Genomic DNA, 20,403 nt, shown 5'->3' with positions numbered 1-20,403 from the left:
ATCATGGACGGTGCTCACGGTGGACCGGATTCTGGCGCGTGGCGGCGAGACGCGTCTGAGTCCCGTCAAGTATCCGTACAGAGACGGTATATGTGTGTACATTTTGAGCAAGTTGGTACCAACGGGAGACTGTCCATACCATTTACGAGTATTTGACTAATTTCTCACCAAGATGAAACATGCCTATTTTCATAACTAAAATGTGTTCTTTTGTAAAATGCCACAAAGCCCGAAGTTTCATCGTCTCTAAGGAAAAATCGCTAGAAAATCGTCAGATGACGTTCTACACCCGCCAGATTTCCCGCTAGCTGCTAGATGAAAAATTTGATAGCCAGATCACAGTAAAAAATCGCTAGATCTAGCGGGAAAATAGCTAGAATGGCAACACTGAGTCAAGGAGAGAGAGAGAGAGAGAATGTGTGTGTGTGTAACTGGGTCAGTTCAGGTCACCACTCTTTCATTCCACCAATCAGGTAAAAGAGTGGAAGGGGCTTATTTGAGGGGAATCTGTCATCTTACTCGAATTTGAGTATAGCACATAATTACAAGGAAGCACTGTTAGGAAGGCAAAACCTGTCATCGACATCAACATCCCTCCAAGTTTTCGTCACTTTCTGCCTGTCTCGCTAGCAATCTTAAGCCTGCAGCAGCACCGCCACGGAGTTCTATCCTGCCAGTACAGCATCTCACTCCATCCACTGTGTCTTAGGTAAGCCGTAGGTATCTTTACTTATTGTGTGGCACGAGTGTGTCAAGGTATAGTTAATCTTGGCTTACAATCACTACCCTTACCATCGCAGCCTGTAGGTTATGAGACACTCGTTGACACCACACGGTTATCCTGCTGTCATAAGTGCTTGTATTAGTTTGTGTGCAGTGTTATGGGAAAGCTGGGTAAATCTTACCAATAACATCAAGTGTTTTCGAATATCCAATTTCCCCCTCATCAAGCTTGGGGGCTCGTGGGGATTTTTTTTTTTATTATTTTTATTTATTTATTTTTTTTTTTTTAATATTTTTGGCGGTAGGAGGCAGTTTTAGTAAAATTTGCCCTTCAAAAAAGTCTACAGACCCCTTAGCCTAAACTAGCTGGGGGGCTGCGCTCCCCAGATCTTCCGTAGGATCTTTACCCTAACCTAAATGTTCTTTTAGCTGGGGGGGTTTCACCCCCATGTCCCTCCTTAGGGTCTTTATCTTAACCTAACCAAACCTAACATAAATGTCTTTTTTAGCAAGGGAGTTGTGTTGTCACAGACCCCTCTAAGGACCCCCAATGTCATGTTGTACTACATTACAGTGTTCACATGCTTACCAACACCTGAACACACGCATAACTCTCCTTGCTCGTGAGTGGGGCAACAAGCTTTATCATTATGGACTTAGTTTATGGGAGGCACCTACCAAGCTTTGAGAGCCTGTGTAGGACATACTAAGGCCAGCTGCCAAATAAAACCACAAAAAGCATGTTGGGCATAAACTACTTCATCACTAAATGTCAGTATTTTACTGCTTTGTTAGGAGGTGCTATTGGTAAGATTATCTGAAAGCAGTGCTGGTCTTATCTGGAAGTAAGAGGAAATGGTGTGTGCGTGAGTGCATTGTGGTACATTATCCCCATAGAAGGAAATTCTTCTGAGTTTTAAGAAGGGATTGGCTAGTTTTTTGGATGATTGTTTATTTATGTTGCAAATTTCCCTGATATATTCTTGACATGTGTTTAGGTCTAGTCCTTTATATTATTTTTACACATTCCTTGGTGATTCTCTTTAGGGCTAGTGTACTAACTGTGTTGAGATTTCCTCTTGGGAGTGCAAGTTAAGAACTGCTACCCTAACTATCTGTAATGTTTGTATATGGGCTAATGTGTGCATTGGTAGGAAAAGCAAGTGTTAGTGTAATTGTGGTAGAGTAGTTGGTGAATGAGGTAGAAGAGAAACTATAAACAATATAGTTTGGAAAATGTATGAGTTACTAAGAGGAATGAAATGGGCATTTTTTTTTACATAGGTGAAGAGATGATGAAAAAATTTAATAGAATATATGATTCGACTCAAACTAGAATATGCTGTTCATATTTGCTCACCACATAATAAAAAAGATAAAAGGAAGATAGAAAGGATTCAAAGAGTTGCAACCAAATTGGTTCCAAGTTTGAGAGATTTAACCTATGAAGACAGATTAAAGGGTTTAAAAATTCCAACATTGCAACAGAGAAGAGAAAGAGAAGGCCTAATTGCTATACACAGGGGATTAATGGGAATGGACCAGGTTGACAAAGAAGAATTATGCTTATTGGTGTGGGACTCAAGAGATACAAGGGAACACAGCATGAAATAAAAAAAAGACTGCATGTAGAAGAGACATTAAGAAATATACAGAAGCATAAAAATATGGAACAAGCATGAAATATTCTTGAGTTTAAGACTAAGTTGGACAGTTATAGATACGGAAACAGGACAGCATGAGTATAGCTCTTTTCCTGTAAAGCACAACCAGGTAAGCTAGGTAAATATACACACACACACACACACACACACATTACCAGTTAAGCTTACATAGGGTTGAGAGAGTGGTGCAAAGCTCACTTGACTTGGAAAAAATCCAAGACACATCACATTCTTAGAATTATTACAAGTCATGTCAGATGTCCCCCAAAAGATTTTTATATGTACAGCAAGACCACAGCATGTTCTACATAATATGTAAGTTTCATTATTGGACATGGTATGGACTTGGTTAAAAAGAATGGCTGTTATGGTATTCAGAAGTGGAACATAGGGAGCAGCAATGAAAATAAAAAAAAAAAAGACTAGGGCATTTCATTATAGAATCTGACTATTTCAGAAAACAAAGGATAGAAAAGCAGTAGGAAAGGAGGCATGGAGGTGAAAATAGAGGGAATGAATTAAAAGCATAATGAGACTGGCCATCAGCTACCCCTATTCACCAAAAGTTAATGAATTTGATTTTGATCTGTCTGCAATGTGTTCCAATAAGCCAGTAAGGTATTGTATTTGGTCTAACTCTCTTTTTTCTGCGGTGGAGTCATATGGGCTGTAACGTTTTGTTTTCAGTAAAATATGTGGTAGCATCATCATCATCAACAGCATTGATAGTTGTGGTGGTGTAAATCACTGGCCAAGAATCATGAGAGAGGAACATGAAGAGGAGCGGGAAGTGTTGGAGTCCATCTATGAGGGAGATGACAACTTCTCTGTGATCAGCCAGTCAACTTTCCAATACAAAGTAAAGTAACCTTAGATTTTAGTATTTTTCTCTCTCTCTCTCTCTCTCTCTCTCTCTCTCTCTCTCTCTCTCTCTCTCTCTCTCTCTCTCTCTCTCTCTCTCTCTCTCTCTCTCTCTCTCTCTCTCTTAATGTATCATGATGCAATAGGTGCAGCTCATAACAAGGGCTTTAGTAACTTGTCCTTAGCCACTGTCTCTAATGTTTGCTTTATTCTGTGTGTCTGCAGTATGGTGAGGCAGGAAACAATAAATCCTTCCTTGTGGAAATCAGCTGGGGCCCAGAATACCCAGATCAGATCCCCACCATCAACTTGGACCTCTTCTATAACAAACACTTGTGAGTCAGTCTTTCATAACTACTTTGGCAGCCTAATTCTCCACAACTTTTTTCTCTTATTATTACTTTGTCTGGTATAGCTTCTGTAAATCTCAGTTGTTGTTATGATGCAAGTTATAAGTTTTAAAAGGCTATAATATTGGTAACAGGCAATGGAACTTCAGACCTTTAAGCCCATCTAGTTTTACTTGGTATATAGGAAAAACTCAAATGACAGATACTATTTGTTATTTGCCATTAGTAGTCATATAGTTAATTCACTGCACCAGTATGTTTTTTCCATTACAAATTTATTTCTTTATTTCCAGCTTCATCTAATGTCTCCCAGTTCATTTGTATAGTCAGTTTCTCATAGTATTCAAGATTCTTCATGGTTTTCATTTCACAGGCACTTGAATCACTTCTTCAGTTCATAATGTTGACATTTCTATTTCAGTAATGGAAGACAATTTGCACTGCTCTAGTATTTTTCATTCTCTCCCCAGTCTACTATTTACCAATTCCAGTTCTTCCAAGATGGTTTTTATGGTCTTAATTCTTGAGTCTTATTATGATGACAGTTGCATGAATGCCTAAGTCAGGTGTCAGTAGTTTGATTTGTTGTGGTTTTATTCCCTTTCAAATTCTCATTGGTAAGTAAAGCCTCTCTATTTGTGTCTGCTTGGTTAGGAGATGAAGTTATAATGTAGAAAGGAGAGAAATTACGGTTGATTTGAGGATCTGATGTGGACGTTTTTCAGACTACCACCTGTGAAGGAAAAGATCACCGAAGAGCTACAGAAACAAGCTGAGATCAATGTTGGCATGAGTATGACCTTCACTTTGTTTGAGTGGCTGAAAGAAGCAAAGGATGAACTACTGGAAAGTCAGCCTGAAGAAGCCTCTGTGCCAGTCGTCTCTGAAATTATCACAGACTTCGGGAGGATAACAGTTGAAGACTCAGCAACGGTATTTCATAATCTTTTAAAGTGTCATTCCCACTTGCTTGTGTCAGCTTCTTAGTAATTGCTTGCCAAAAGGCACAGTCTCTTACAGCATCCCTTATATTTTCTGATTACTTTATTCCAAATTTTATTCACTTTATCTCTAACAATTCCATCACTTTGATATCACTTAATTTTCATAATGACTGTGTAGTCTCTTGTAACCATACCAGGAGGAAGTAAAAGACATCTGCTGAAACGATAATTTACTCCTAGCAAGGTCTAATAGCACTAATTATGTTCCAGACCAAATCTGATCTAGATCAATTCAGGGGGTTCTGTGAACGCTCCATTAAAATTAGTTGTGATCTTACTGAATGTTTCCCTTTGTGTCTCACAACTCAAGGGGTAGTCACAGCCTGCCCTCTAAAGACAACTCTCCTCCTTTGTACAAAACTACATGCACTTACTACACACACCTTCACTCAAAATAAAAACAGTGGTGACTCCTAATGCAGCCTCAGAGTCCCCTTCTGGGAAGGGGACCAGACTGACTACTTTTCAGGTAGCAACCCAAAATGTCTTGACACCTCCCTCAACTTTTTCTTCATTAACTAATGCAACATTCATGGTCTTAGATCTAATTTTCAATCTGTAGAACACCACCTCTTCTCTACTAAACCTCATCTTCTTTTCCTCACCAAAACACAGCTTTCTGAGGTAACTGACAGTAGCCCCTTCTCTGTTCCCTCTTGCCTTATCCTCATTTTCGTTCCACAGCTAGATGTTACGTCTATGTGTGCACTGACTTAATTTGCTCTCGTGTCCACACTCGAATCTTTCAAGTTTTCCACCATATGACTTCAACTCAGTAGTCACTCTCTCTAACTAAATTTATCTGTGCCGTTTATCTCTCCCCTTACTCCTCTTACTATTTCTTTGACTATTTGCCTTCCAAATTGGAGCACATTCTGTCCATCTACCCTTTCATGGAGATCTCCATCCTTTGAGATTTCAATGTTCACCACCAACTTTGGCTTTCTTCTTTCTTCACTGGCTATCATGGTGAACTAGCCTTCAACTTTGCTATCCTTCATGACCTAGAGCAACTGGTGCAACACCCTTCTCATATTCCTGACCTTGGTAATACACCCAACATTCTTGATCTTTTCCTTACCTCTAATCCTTCTGCTTATGCTGTTACCCTATCTTCTATGTTGGGCTTCTACGATCACAATCTCATATCTGTATCTTGTCCTATTTCTCCAATACCTCCTCAGGATCCCCCAAGGCAGAGGTGCCTCTGGCATTTTGCTTCTGCCAGTTGTTGTGACCTGAAGAGGTATTACGCTGGAATGATTGCTGTTTCTGTGTTTGAACATATAACAGAGGTGATAGTGTCTGGCATGGAGGCGTACAATCCACACTTTTTCTCAACCTAAACCTTCTAAACCTTGGGTTAACACAGTCTGTTCTCGTGCTATACATGATTAGAGAGGTTACCCACAAAGGGTACTTGAGCCTTCCATCACCTGAATCTTATGCACTTTATATTTCTGCCAGGAATCATACCAAATCTGTTCTTCAACTTGCCAAACACTGCTTCACAAATAGAAAATGTCAAAATCTTTCAAAGTCCAACTCCCCTTGAGACTTATGACATCTGGGCCGGTATTCATATAAGTCTTTTAGCAGGCTAAAAAAAACTTAACTACTAATTTTACTTTTAGTCCTAAAAATTTTTTTAACTTAATTCATAAACACTTTTAAGGCCTAAAAGATTTTTAGCAGGTAGCCAAGCGCTAATAGTCGTGAGGGATCCTTTTAGTGAGCTTAAAAGTATTTTTAAGTCTCCAAGATGGCGCAACAACAACTTCGCCAGCGACAACGCCAGACTTTTCGTGAGAGGAGAGACTTCCTGACGGAATACAGTTACTCCCAACTGATCGAAAGATTTCGACTTGACCATGCAGGCATACTGTATGTAACTGATCTTGTGAGGGATGCATTAGGGAGTCGAACTGCTAGGAACAAAGACCTCTCTCCTGAGATGAAGGTGGCCATCACCTTATGGTACTTGGCCACAGGAAAGATGCAGTTGTGCAGTAGCGATGACTTCGACACATCACAGCCAACTGTTAGCCATGCTATCACCCAGACCCTTGAGGCCCTTGCACAACGAGACAATTTCCGGAGGTTCATCAATTTCCCCCTCACCCAGCAGGAACTTCAGCGGAAACAAGAACAATTCATGCAAGTTGCAGGGTTTCCCGGTGTCGTTGGTGTAGTCGATGGCACTCATATAAGAATTATAGCCCCAAGGGAACACGAAGCTGAATATGTAAACCGGAAACGGTTTCATAGCATCAATGTACAAGTTGTGTTTTATGCAACATACTACAGAATACTTGACATTGTTGCAAAGTGGCCTGGCTCTGTCAATGATGCTAGTCTTCAATGAGTCTGGACTGAAGCAACTCTTCGAAAGAGGTATCGTGCCACCCGATTGCCACTTGTTGGGTGACAGTGCCTACGCCATGAAGCGCTGGCTCCTGACACCATACTTGTGCCCTCAGTCTTTTAAGATATGAGCGTTGTCTTCCACATGGGACGCCAATAAATAACATTGGTCCCTTGTCCAGTTGGGCTTCCTAGCCCTCTTCTTCTTGTCCTCAAACTCCATTGTCTTTTCCTTGCCTCCAACGTGGCTTTGTTTTTGTTTTGATGAGTATACAGCCATTGGATGAGATCTCGCCAAAGCGGCCAAACTCACCTTATGTACAAAACTAAACTCATAAAATAAGCATGTGTTTCCATTTATTTTGCTAAAAAAGATATTTTAAAATTATTTTGTACCTTTTATGTATCATTATGATATTTAAGTGAGAAAATATGCAATTTAAGTTGCATTGCAGTGCTAAGCGTAGCAAATGTAGCGGGTTTAGATTTTACTTTTACTTATAGCCACTTTACTTTTACTTCTAGGTAGAAGTTCCCTAAAATTCTTTTATCTCTTTATGTATACACTTTTACCAATTACTTTTAGCTGACAGTAAAACTAAAAAAATATTAGTGTACTTTTAGTGTGTTTATGAATACTGGCCCTGGCCCCTGAATAGGAAGATTCTTAAACATCTGTCACCTCACAATCTTCTCTCTGATCGCCAGTATCAAGATTGCTCTACTGGTGATCTTCTGGCTTTCCTTACCGAGTCTTGGTCATCCTCTTTTAGAGATTTCAGTGAAACTTTTGCTGTCACGTTAGACATATGTAAAGCTTTTGATAGAGTCTGGCACAAAGCTTTCTCCTACTTTTTTTTTTTTTTTTTTTTTTTTTTTTTATACTGTGGGCTTTTCTTACAAATTTATGGGCTAAAGGGGATACTTTTTGGGGTGCAACTATATCTCAAGTTTCCTTTCCGACCTTTTTATTGCAGCCGTGGTAGATGGCCACTGCTCTTCTCTTTAACCCTTAAAATCTGGGGAGCTTGACTTCCATATGCTACAGTGGGGGAAAATCACACCTGTTGAAAATGTTTAAAGTTTTTTTTTCTTATAAAAGCATATTTCTCTGTTATTCTGAGTACAACGATGTAGTTTTCAATATGTTTTGACCTCTGAGAGCAAAGTTATTGCATATCAAAATATTCTTCCCGAATCCATGGCATGCTAAGAAATACCCCCCCAAGCTCCGATAACACAGTGTGTGTGCTCTCTCTCTCTCTCTCTCTCTCTCTCTCTCTCTCTCTCTCTCTCTCTCTCTCTCTCTCTCTCTCTCTCTCTCTCTCCTTTCGGGCATTTGAATTTGATGTAAAAGTAGGAACTTTTGCACTTTCAAGTCTTGAAAATGCGAATTCAAATATATGAAATGATGTGCAAAACAGGAAAAGAAAAAGAAACCACATATTACAAGTATTGTAGATTTTTATAGTCTGGCAACTCTTATTAGCAATGAGAGTCACATGACTTGGCCGACAAGCACAGTCTTGTAGAGGCAACCATGGGTGACACACACCAGCACATTGCTTGAGGGGAGTATGTGAGGTTTATGAATGTTGCTGTGAGGGTTGGTCTGTCTCCCAGATCACTATCAGAATGTGTGTGAGGTTTATGAATGTTGCTGTGAGGGTTGGTCTGTCTCCCAGATCACTATCAGAATCACTACTGTAGTCTTCACTTTTTTCTGTCTTAATAAAAAAATCACTATCTTCATTTTCATCACTATCCTCAATGTCACTACTGAGTAACACTGACATAACAACACTCAGAGTACCGTTTCCTCCCTCCGGGTCATGGGGGTTGCCAGATGTCGCCTCGAAATGGGAAAAGATGACCTATTATTTGGGAACATATGTCTCAAGGCTCAAGGAAGCGAGCGAGAAAAGTTGCCAAATACCTCCACTTGCCCCAGGACCAATAGTGAGGGGGAGAGATTCAAAAGTTTAGCATGGTAAAATCATGATTCCTTGAACGATTCCCGCCTCTTCGCATGCGACGGTACAATCTTCCCGAAACGATCACTGTATGTTAAGGGTTAATCTTTTAACGTTAATAGTGGTGTTCCTCTGGGTTCTGTACTGTCTCCCACTCTCTTACTATTATTCATTAATGATCTTCATAGCCAAACTTCTTGCCCTATCCACTCCTACACGGATACCACCCTACACTTTTCTGTCTTTTCAGAGACAACCAACCAACTTCTGATCTTTCTAAGATACAAGAGTTAACCAGTATTCTTAATCATTCATACCTTTCTCTGGTAAACTCTGGAACTTCCTGCATGTGTCTGTATTTCCATCTTCCCACAATTTATTTTATTTTTTTTTTTTTTTTTTTTTTTTTTTTTTTGCCCTTGGCCAATTTTCTCTTCTGCATTAAAAAGAAACTTTAGAATTATTCTAGATACTTTATTTTAGGTTTTCACTTGTTTATGTTTAGATACTTAACAGTTTTCACATCTAAAACTTCACCCTATCACTTATTGTTGCCCTCACAGATATTCTTGACTTCTATTTTCTCCTCCAGTTTTGCTATCTGTGAAATTTTTCTGTTGCTTTTCATTTAGTAATGCACAATCCGTCCTTTTTTATATTCATAATCTTTACTTCTGAAACAAAAATGTACTCCCAGTGAGATCAAATAGCACTAGTTCTGATTTAGACCAGTTTTGGTCTGGACCATTTCAGTGGGTGCAGTGAACTTACCATTAACCCCGTCAACATTTTGTGTCATCGAGGTGCTTGTGACATATCTGATGATGCACATATTGTGTCAAGGCTGCTTTCTGCTAAGATGGTGTGTTTTCTTTCCCAGATACTGTATGAGATCTCTCAGAATGTAGGTCATATATAATACCATGGCATACTTGACTTTTATCATTATGACAAAGGTGTATGACTCTCTTATATCATGATAAGTACTGATGCGCCATACTGGAATTTTTTTTTTTTTTTTCTCTCCAATAGATTAGTTTACAATAAAAATTAATATTATTCTCTCATTTGTCATCTTCAGAAAATGGCCTTGTGAGGGCAGGCAATAATTTTTTCTCTAAAATTTGTATGGGTTTATTTCTTATTGTATGTACCTACAGTATTGTGAAAAATCATTTAACATCATTATTTCCGTAGTGAGAGAGAGAGAGAGAGAGAGAGAGAGAGAGAGAGACCTGCCTCTGAGTCAGGTATCTCCCCATATCCATCCAGCCCGAATATGATGCCAGGAGGCATTTTTTGTTACCTGGAGTGAAGAAATTAAAGTTAGTTGTGAACTCACTGAACGTCTCCCTTTGTGGCTCACAACTCAGGGGACAGTCACAGCCTACCCTCTAAAGACAGCTCTCTTCCTCCACAAAAAACTAAATGCACTTACTACGCGCGCACACACACACATTAGTAGATATGGAGACGGGACAGTACGAGCATAGCTCTTTTCCCGTATGTTACAATTAGGTAAATACAATTAGGTAAATACACACACACACACACACACACACACACACACACACACACACACACACACACACACACATATTGAAAGAAAGGATAAAATGAGTGGAAGAAAACGAAGCTAGGTTAAGAGCAGAAAATAAGGAACTAAAAAAGGAAATAGCTAAGTACAAGAAACAGATGGAAGAAGGACTCGGTAAAGCTGAAAAAGAAAAAGAGGAACTGAAAGATCTAGTAAACAAAGAAGAGGAAAGAGTACAGGACGTGATTAAAAAAGAAGTACAGGCATGGAGAGTCCAAGATAAAGAAAGACAAGGAAAATTTTCAGGAAGTATTTCAAGAACAGTTAAAAGAAAGATATGAGAATATGGCAAACAAAATGATAGGAGTCCTCAAGAAAAAGAAAATCTAGTAAGAGAAATTGCAGAAAAAAAGTGTAATTATTTTTGGGACTGAAAGAAAAAATGTAAAATATAGACCAAGAAGGAAAAAAGAAATGAAATCAAAGACCTATTAAAGAATCTAAATGACGAGGATAGACAGAACTTAGAAGAGGAGGTAGAAGAAATCCACAGAATGGGACCATATCAAGAAGGAACAGTGAGACCAATTAAGATACTACTAAAATCACAAGCAGCAACAGAAGAAATACTATATAGAACAACAAAACTCAGAGAAACAGAAGGTTGCAAGGATATATATATATATATATATATATATATATATATATATATATATATATATATATATATATATATATATATAAAGAAAAATAGAAATGAGGAAGAAAGGAAGAGACACAATGAACTGGTGGCAGAAGCAAGGAAAAAATAATGAAAGGTCAGAGGAGGAGAAGGCATTTTTGGAGAATTCTAGGAGACAGGATAAGGAAATGGTATATAAAAGAGAAGGAAGAGAAAAAATGGAGCAAGTTTAACTAAAAATGATAAGAACAAGAGATTAAAAATGATGTATACAAACATAGATGGGTTTTATCAAGTAAATTAGAATTAAGAGATTACATAAAGAAAGAAGAACCAGATATTGTATGCCTGGCTGAAACAAAATTAAATGAGGCAATCAAAATAGACATAGATAATAGGTATAATATATGGAGGAGAGACAGAGTGGGTAAAGGAGGAGGAGGTCATGATGATGTTAAGGAAGGAGATAGTGGTAAATCAAGTGGAGTTTGGGAAGGAAAATCAGAAATACTGTATATTAAGATGCATATTAATAAAAAGAGTTAACAATCATTGTAACATATGTGCCACCAAAAACAAATTCATGGACCAATCAAGAATATAAAGACATGATAGATGACACAATAAGGAGTCTAACGAGAATCATTAAAGAAAGGAGAAAAGTGATATTAGTAGGAGATTTCAACTGTAAGAAGTGGACTGGGAAAATTATGAAAGTGGTATGGGGAAGAAGCCTGGGAGAAAGATTCCTGAACCTAATGATAGATAATATGATGGACCAAAGAGTAAAGGAAAACACAAGATTCAGAGGAAACGATGAGCGGAGATTGGACCTAGTTTTTACAAGGGTATACAAATGAATGATGATATAAGATATAAGTGCCCATTGGGAAAGAGTGACCATGTAATATTAGAAATGGATATAGAAGAGGAAAGGAAGATAGAGACGAATCATACAAAGGAGACCGATTAAATTACAGAAAGGCTGATATTGAGAATCTCAAGAACTATTTTAAAACGTAAACTGGGAGGAGATGGAAAACTCAGAGATGCAAGAGAAATATAACTTATTTTTGGAAATATACAAAACAGGAGTCAGGAAATATGTCCCAAAATATAGACCTAAAGAAGAAGGAAAGAAAGATTCGTTTAATGCAAGGTGTGCTAGGGCAAAGGAGAAAAGAGATGGAGCATGGAAAAGGTGGAGGAGAAATAGAAATCCAGAAAATAAGGAAAACACCAAAGCAGTGAGAAATGAATATGCTAAGGTGAGGAAGGAAGAGGAAAGGAACTATGAAAATGACATTGTCGAAAAATGTAAGGAGCAACCAAAATTGTTCTACAGATTCATAAATGGAAAAATAAGGCAAAAAGAAACAATAGAAAGGTTATAAGAAGAGAATGGGATGGTGCAAGACCCAAAAAGTATAGCAGAACTGTTAAATAGTAAATTTCAGGAGGTCTTTACTAAGGAATCCAAATTTGAAACACCACAGGGTAATAGAGAGACCGTCTATATGAAAGAGATTAAAGTAACCAAGCTTGAAATAAAAGAGTTAATGAAGGAATTGGATGAAGAGAAGGCAATGGGACCGGATGAAGTCTCAGGCAGAATACTGAAAGAATGTAGGGAAGAACTAGCAAGTCCTATATACAACATCATAAAATGCTCAATAGAAAATGGAACAGTACCAGTAGAATGGAAAAGAGCTGAGGTGGTTCCCATATATAAGAGGAAGGAAGGAAGAACCTTTAAATTACAGACCGGTATCACTAACTAGTGTAATATGCAAGATGTGTGAAAGAGTAATAAAGAAACAATGGATCGAGTTTCTTGAAGACAACAAATTATTATCAAATAGCCAATTTGGTTTTAGAAAAGGTCGGTCATGTGTAACAAATTTATTGAGTTTCTACTCTAGAATAGTTGATAAAGTACAAGAGAGAGAGGGATGGGTTGACTGTATTTATTTGGATTTAAAAAAGGCGTTTGATAAAGTGCCACATGAAAGATTACTATGGAAGTTAGAGGAGAAGGGTGGCTTAAAAGGAAGCACATTGAGATGGATGGAAAATTATTTGAGGGTGAGAGAAATAAGGATGGTAGTTAAAGATATGAAGTCCAAGTGGAGAGCAGTAGAAAACGGTGTGCCACAGGGGTCAGTATTGGCACCAATACTTTTCTCATATATATTAACGACATGCCAGAGGGAACAGCTACATAAATCTGTTTGCGGACAATGCGAAACTGTGCAGAGTTATAAAGCAAAAGAGGATTGTGAAATACTGCAGGAAGACCTAAATAAGATCTGGAAATGGAGTAAAAGTGGGAGATGGAATTCAATGTGGACAAAAGCCATGTCATGGAAATGGGAAAGAGTGAAAGACGACCAGTGGGAATCTATAAGATGGGAGATGGAGTAGAACTGGAGAAAGTAAAAAAAGGAAAAGGACTTGGGAGTGACGATGGAAGAAAACAATCAACCAGTAAGCCATATTGATAGAATTTTCAGAGACATATAATTTGCTAAGGAATATTGGATTAGCATTTCACCACATGGACAAAGAAATGATGAAGAAATTGATAAGTACTATAATAAGACCCAGATTGGAATATGCAGGAGTTGTGTGGACCCCCATAAAAGAAACACATAAGGAAATTGGAGAGACTACAAAAATGGCTACAAGAATGGTTCCAGAATTTGAAGGGATGACATATGAGGAGAGACTAAAGGCTATGGATCTACCAACCCTGGAACAGAGAAGAGAGAGGGATCTGATACAAATTTATAAATTGATTAACAGAATGGATCAAGTGGATAATGAGAAACTGATCCTGAGAGAAGAATATGACATTTGAAGCACAAGATCGCATAGTAAAAAACTGAGGAAGGGAAGATGTCTGAGAGATGTTAAAAAATATAGTTGCCCGCAAAGATGTATTGAGATGTGGAACAGTTTAAATGAAGTAGTAGTGTCTGCAACGAGTGTGCATACTTTTAAAGTAAGATTGGATAAGTATAGATATGGAGATGGGGCCACACAAGCATAAAGCCCAGGCCCTGTAAAACTACAACTAGGTAAAGACACACACACACACACACCGTGTAGTGTAGTGGTTAGCACGCTCGACTCACAACCGAGAGGGCCGGGTTCGAGTCCCGGCGCGGCGAGGCAAATGGGCAAGCCTCTTAATGTGTAGCCCCTGTTCACCTAACAGTAAATAGGTACGGGGTGTAACTCGAGGGGTTGTGGCCTCGCTTTCCCGGTGTGTGGAGTATGTTGTGGTCGCAGTCCTACCCGGAGATCGGTCTATGAGCTCTGAGCTCGCTCCGTAATGGGGAAGACTGGCTGGGTGACCAGGAGACGACCGTGGTGAATTACACACACACACACACACACACACACACACACACACACACACACACACACACACACACACACACACACTCACACACCCGGTAGCTCAGTGGTTAGAGCGCTGGCTTCACAAGCCAGAGGACCGTGGTTCGATTCCCTGGCCGGGTGGAGATATTTGGGTGTCTCTCCTTTCACGTGTAGCCCCTGTTCACCTAGCAGTGAGTAGGTACGGGGTGTAAATCGAGGAGTTGTGACCTTGTTGTCCCGGTGTGTGGTGTGTGCCTGGTCTCAGGCCTATCCGAAGATCGGAAATAATGAGCTCTGAGCTCGTTCCGTAGGGTAACGTCTGGCTGTCTCGTCAGAGACTGCAGCAGATCAAACGGTGAAACACACACACACACACACACACTTCAGTTAAAATTTAAAAAAAATGGCAACTCCAACACCAGCTTTGTAGTTCCATTCTGGGGAGGGGACCATAATAAATATCCCTGGGTCAGACTGCTCTCTCACTTTCGACCATAAATGTGTTGACATCCACCTCAACTCTCTCTCTCTCTCTCTCTCTCTCTCTCTGGGAGGGCGGCAGCGGTGTTGAGAGAGAGCGCAAAAGGATTTTTTTGCTTTTTATTTTTTTATTTTTCTTGCTTTTTATTAGTTTATATATATATATATATATATATATATATATATATATATATATATATATATATATATATATATATATATATAGTCTTATTTCCGTGACACTGAATCATGGGGAGGTGATGGTGTTGGTGCAACAAATACAAGTACACCTTATTTTATTATATAGTATCCCCCCTGTCCTGCTCTCTTCCTTCCCTCATTCATTGCTTTCATCTTTTTTATCATCCTGTCTCTCTTTTTCTTTTCGGTTTCTTCTTTTTCAAGGAACAATGGATACATTTCTGAAAATGTAGAAAACAGTACATCGTAAATTACATGTAAAATTTTGCAAAATTATAATTCATGTCAGAGCAATATTGTAATATGACTTACTAGCGCAAAGGTAGAAACTGAACTGACAGGCCACAGTCGGCAAGTCGGGTATGTAACAGCTGCATGTCCAAGCCTGTACAAGTTCATTCATGAAAATTGTTGCCATACAGTGGTCTTGACATATCATGCGTGCTTTGTGTTTCTAAGGATATAAAAACTGAAGAAATTTGTTGAGAGAGAGAGAGAGAGAGAGAGAGGTGAAGGGATGGTGTTACCATTTAATGTTAGTTTGTTTCTTTGAAGTACACACTTGTGTGTGTGTGAGACTGTACATTGTGTTTCACTGTATGATCTGCTAACACCAGGACAACAAGGTCACAACTCCTCGATTTACATCCCGTACCTACTCACTGCTAGGTGAACAGGGGCTACACGTGAAAGGAGACATACCCAAATATCTCCACCCGGCCGGGGAATCTAACCCCGGTCCTCTGGCTTGTGAAGCCAGCACTCTAACCACTGAGCTACCGGGTGTGTGTGTGTTTCACTGTTTGATCTGCTGCAGTCTCTGATGAGACAGCCAGACGTTACCCTACGGAACGAGCTCAGAGCTCATTATTTCCGATCTTCGGATAGGCCTGAGACCAGGCACACACCACACACCAGGACAACAAGGTCACAACTCCTCGATTTACATCCGTACCTACTCACTGCTAGGTGAACAGGGCTACGTGAAAGGAGACACCCAAATATCTCCACCCGGCCGGGAAATCGAACCCCGGTCCTCTGGCTTGTGAAGCCAGCGCTCTAACCACTTAGCTACCGGGCGTGTGTGTGTGTGTGTGTGTGTGTGGAGAGAGAGAGAGAGAGAGAGGGGTTACAATATAATGTTAGTTTGTTTCTTTTAAGTGTGTGTATGTGTGTGTGTTTACCTAGTTGTCTTTACATAGTTGTATTGTACAGGGTTCGATCGGGGCTCATAGTGTCCTGTCTCCATATTTCCATTTATCTAATTTTTCCTGAAAGTTATATACATTTGTTTAGATTTCCCTGCACTAAGTTGTAGCATGGTCATATGTAGACAATTCCTTACAAGAAACATCATTCATAAAATAGATAATTATTTGGCTTCTCAAATACCCAACCACTTGCCAACAATATTGCCTCTCAAGGCCGGTCACCGCTTGTGCTTTGTTGGTGGTGGATGTGCTATGCATATAAACTAATATTGGAAATATTTTGCCTTTTTCTACTTTCTTTTATTATTGGTCTATCATGTCAGGGAGAAAGAACTTTATCACATGCCAGCAGCGTTGTCTAAGAATTAATACAGGTTTCCCTCGTTTTACGATTGGGTTACATTGTTGAAAACTAAGTAGGTTGAACAATGAACTTAAGGTTCAATAGGATTTAATTCCATGGGGGGAGTAACTTTGACCTACCTTGTATTGAAAGATAGAGAACACTTTTCTGCGCCACCCAAAGAGGTAGTGTTTCAGGTTCGTTATTTTATTTATTTTTTTTTTTTATGCGGTGGTTTCCTCCCCATAGGCCTATATCCACTAGGATATAGGCCTATATGAGAAAAATAACCTTAATTTAAGTTTGCAGGTGCCACTCGTACTTATAGTAGCTAAAGTCTTAATAAAATCTAGAAAAAAACATGTTCCTCACCATCTGAAGAGGATGAAACATGCAGTGGTGTGCTGAGTAAGAAAGCCATCTCCTTGTCATCAGAGGATGTAGAGCTTACATCCCGGGCAGCAGGTGGAAGGCCAGATATAGATGGTGTAGACAGCAGAGGTGATGCAGCTGGCACAGTGGATTCAGCAGCTGGGGCAACAGGTCTGAAGAAGCTGGAGATTATCGTCTGTCTTACCACTTTTTCTTGACCTCAGATATTTCTTTATAAGCTTTGAAGGCTTGCTCCACATTGTAGGCCACTGTTGCACTTTATGATGGCTTTGAGTCATTGATTTTATCAATGATTGCATCAAGGTCAGTGAACACCTCACGTAGTGTTTTGATGTCAAGGTCTCTTTGTGGTGTATTTTCATCATCATCGCCATGGGGTGCACGCTGTTCATCTAATTCCATAAACTCTTCGTTGCTGAGTGGCACATCATAGGATGATGGGACACTGTCCCCGAGAAAGTGTCGATTCGCTCGCCTCCTCCTTCGCAGCTCCTCCACCCAACTGATTTGACGTCAAATGTATATAATATGAAGCCACGCTATTAGTCAGAGAGAGAGAGAGAGAGAGAGAATATGAAAACCAAATAAGGAGAGAATATGAAAACCGAGTAACGAATAAAGCAGCGTTTCTCAACCTTTTTACCCTTGCGTAACCCTTAAAATACATGACGTCTCAAGGAACCCCTGCGTAAAAAACAAAATGTTATACCATATATTTCTCATTTTATGTGACGTCAAATCAGCTGGGTGGAAGAACTGCGAAGGGGGAGCCAAGAATGGAGCCGAGCGCGCGGGACGGTTTCTCAGGGACAGTGCCCAGATCTCCAGCTGGGTGAAGCTGTCTTTTGATGCTTTAAATCCTGGTGCTGCTTTCTTCTCTTTTGCAATAAAAGTTCTTGAAGACATCTTCCAGTATAGAATATTTCATCATAGTTGATGACTTGTTTGGCACTGTAACCACGCTCCTCATTGTGTTGCTTCAGTGTTGGGATGAATGGTGCAGCTGCAGGTTAATCAGAAAATGCTGCCTCACCACTCATTTTTGTGTTGTGTAGAACTGCTCAACTTTTAAATCGGTCAAACCAGCCCTTATTGGGATTGAAAACTAACCCCTCATTTACCTCTTAGCCCTTCTGTAAACCTGCATAAATGGAAAGGGCTTTTGTTGTCACAACGGAGGTAGAAAGAGGCATGCGGCTGTGAATCTGGTTATCTATTCAGAGCCTTAACAGTCTCTCCATTTCTTCCATTATTGGCAACCTCTTCCTTGTTAGTGTTTTGGCCATTAATGTGGAAGCTGCCTCAACTGCTTTTTTCACATTAGCAGCTTACTTAATGACAGTGAAGATGTGGACTGGGGCAGTTGCATTATCCTGATAATTTGGTTAGCACCTTCACCCCTCTCATGATGCTTCACAGTTTCCAGTTTTTTTTTTTTTTTACGGATAAGGGTTTCCTTGGCCTATTTGGCTTTAACTTCACCACCACTTGGTGTTGCAGGCTGCTTTGAGGACATAACTCACTCGCAGTAACCAACAATAAATGTTAATTTAACCAAATCACAAGCACTGTGTGCTGGAAGAGCAGCACAACTGAAACCAAGCAGGAATTATTTCAAAGGGTGGTGGGTGCCGCTACAATTGTGCAGTGTCTTTGCATACATTCTGGTGCTTAGTTGAAGATTGGATAAATGAGCCAGGACAACAGATAACGAGTAAGTGGGCATAATTCCTAACGATTGTAAAAATCAAAATGTCAAATAATGAGGGAAACCTGTAGGTACAGATGTATGTATGTGAAGTACAAAAAAAAAAAAAGTGTAAATAAATTGCACCCAGGTCACAAGTCCTGGATGTGAGTAACCCAAATTATTTATATAAATATATTGACATACATTATCACTAATCAAACATAAATAACACCTAAATTGTTTATTCAGTCTTTAGGCAGAGTCTATATATAATGTCACTTTTTCGGTATTGTGGCAGTCTATGAAATATATATAGTTGTTTGTTTAGTTTTGCAGCAGAGTCTATATATAGATGTCAATCTGGAATGCCCATTTACTTGGAAACTATTTTATAAGTATGGATGAAAGTTGGTAAAGTCTTTACTGTACATAAGTAGACAATTTTTTTATTTGGCAGAACACTCATCTATTCTGTTGCCAAGGGTTAAGCTTGATGACAATTGTATTCTTATGAATACTTATATTGACAGGGAAAGAAAGAAAAGAAGGAGCAGTTAACAAAGGCTCAGAAGCGCAGGATGTGGGATCGCCAGAATGCTGCTGGGGAACGAGCACGTGGCTACAACTGGGTGGACATTATCAAGCACCTCTCACAGACTGGCACCCCAAAGAATGATGGATAGCACCACAACCACCAGTACCCATTTACCTGTCAAGTGCACCTCACCACCATTCTTGCTGACTCAGTAAGAATGCTTTGCCACGGATGTTTAATTTATCTTTTTTTTTTTTTTTTTTTTTTTTTTAAGATAACTGCCAGATGACACCCCTTGGTGCCTTAAAAATGTGTGTGTGTGTGTGTGTGTGTGTGTGTGTGTGTGTGTGTGTGTGTGTGTGTGTGTGTGTGTGTGTGTGTGTGTGCGCGCGCGCGCGCACGCACGCACTCAACTTATGAAAGTGGGTAGGTCTGTCTGTCTGCTTGTCTGTGTCTAATCCAGTCATATTACTCTTGACTGTGTCGTCTTCCTCCTGTTCTTCCAGGCATCTTTTCAGAGGATGTTTGCAGGTATAATGTTTCGTGTGATTGGTGTGGCTTTTCATCTCCACAAGGTCTGATAGTTCCTCCAAGTTATTCTCAGAATTTGAGATACCAATTGTTTTTGTTCATAGACTCCTTATTGGACCCCTTTTTCTTATATATGAGCAGTACAGTTGGTTCCACTTCTCTGTTTTGCCTCCTAGTCATGATAGCCATGTAGGAGAAGTCAGTTGCATGGAAATCAGCTGACAAACATCACTGGATGAGAAAGGCCACAGCAAATCCTGCTGGTTTATTGTGTGTAGAGGTGACTAATATGGTGGTAGAGGCTCAGCTGCACTCCTTACATTGGCTGGCTGTCAGATGTTGATTCTTGGTCACAATTTTCTCCAGCTACTGATAGCAGTGAGCAGCCTTTTTGGCATGATAAAGTTTATGAGAGGGAATTTGGGCTGAGGGCAGGGTGCATTTTGAGTTGCAGCAACAGGCACCAGTGCCATT

General features: G+C 39.6%; 1 protein-coding gene across 2 annotated transcripts in view; it reads left to right on the top strand.

Moving 5' to 3' along the window:
• Positions 1 to 402: 402 nt before the first annotated feature.
• Positions 403 to 20,403, top strand: part of LOC123514684 (RWD domain-containing protein 4-like) — a 20,291-nt gene continuing 290 nt past the window's right edge. Inside the window, exons 1-5 of one of the 2 annotated variants that reach the window (XR_006677664.1) lie at positions 403 to 709; positions 3,075 to 3,246; positions 3,474 to 3,583; positions 4,324 to 4,531; positions 19,394 to 19,609. Coding sequence is in view for 1 of the 2 variants with exons in the window: in XM_045272735.1 (XP_045128670.1) it covers positions 3,148 to 3,246; positions 3,474 to 3,583; positions 4,324 to 4,531; positions 19,394 to 19,546 (570 nt within the window). In the remaining variant the exon portion in view is untranslated. Of the gene's footprint in view, positions 710 to 3,074; positions 3,247 to 3,473; positions 3,584 to 4,323; positions 4,532 to 19,393; positions 19,611 to 20,403 lie in introns of those variants that run through there. The other variant, XM_045272735.1, reaches the window with a different exon arrangement.

Source organism: Portunus trituberculatus, chromosome 38 (genome assembly GCF_017591435.1).
Source record: "Portunus trituberculatus isolate SZX2019 chromosome 38, ASM1759143v1, whole genome shotgun sequence".
NCBI lineage: Eukaryota > Metazoa > Arthropoda > Malacostraca > Decapoda > Portunidae > Portunus > Portunus trituberculatus.
This window is presented reverse-complemented; position numbering and strand designations above follow the sequence as displayed.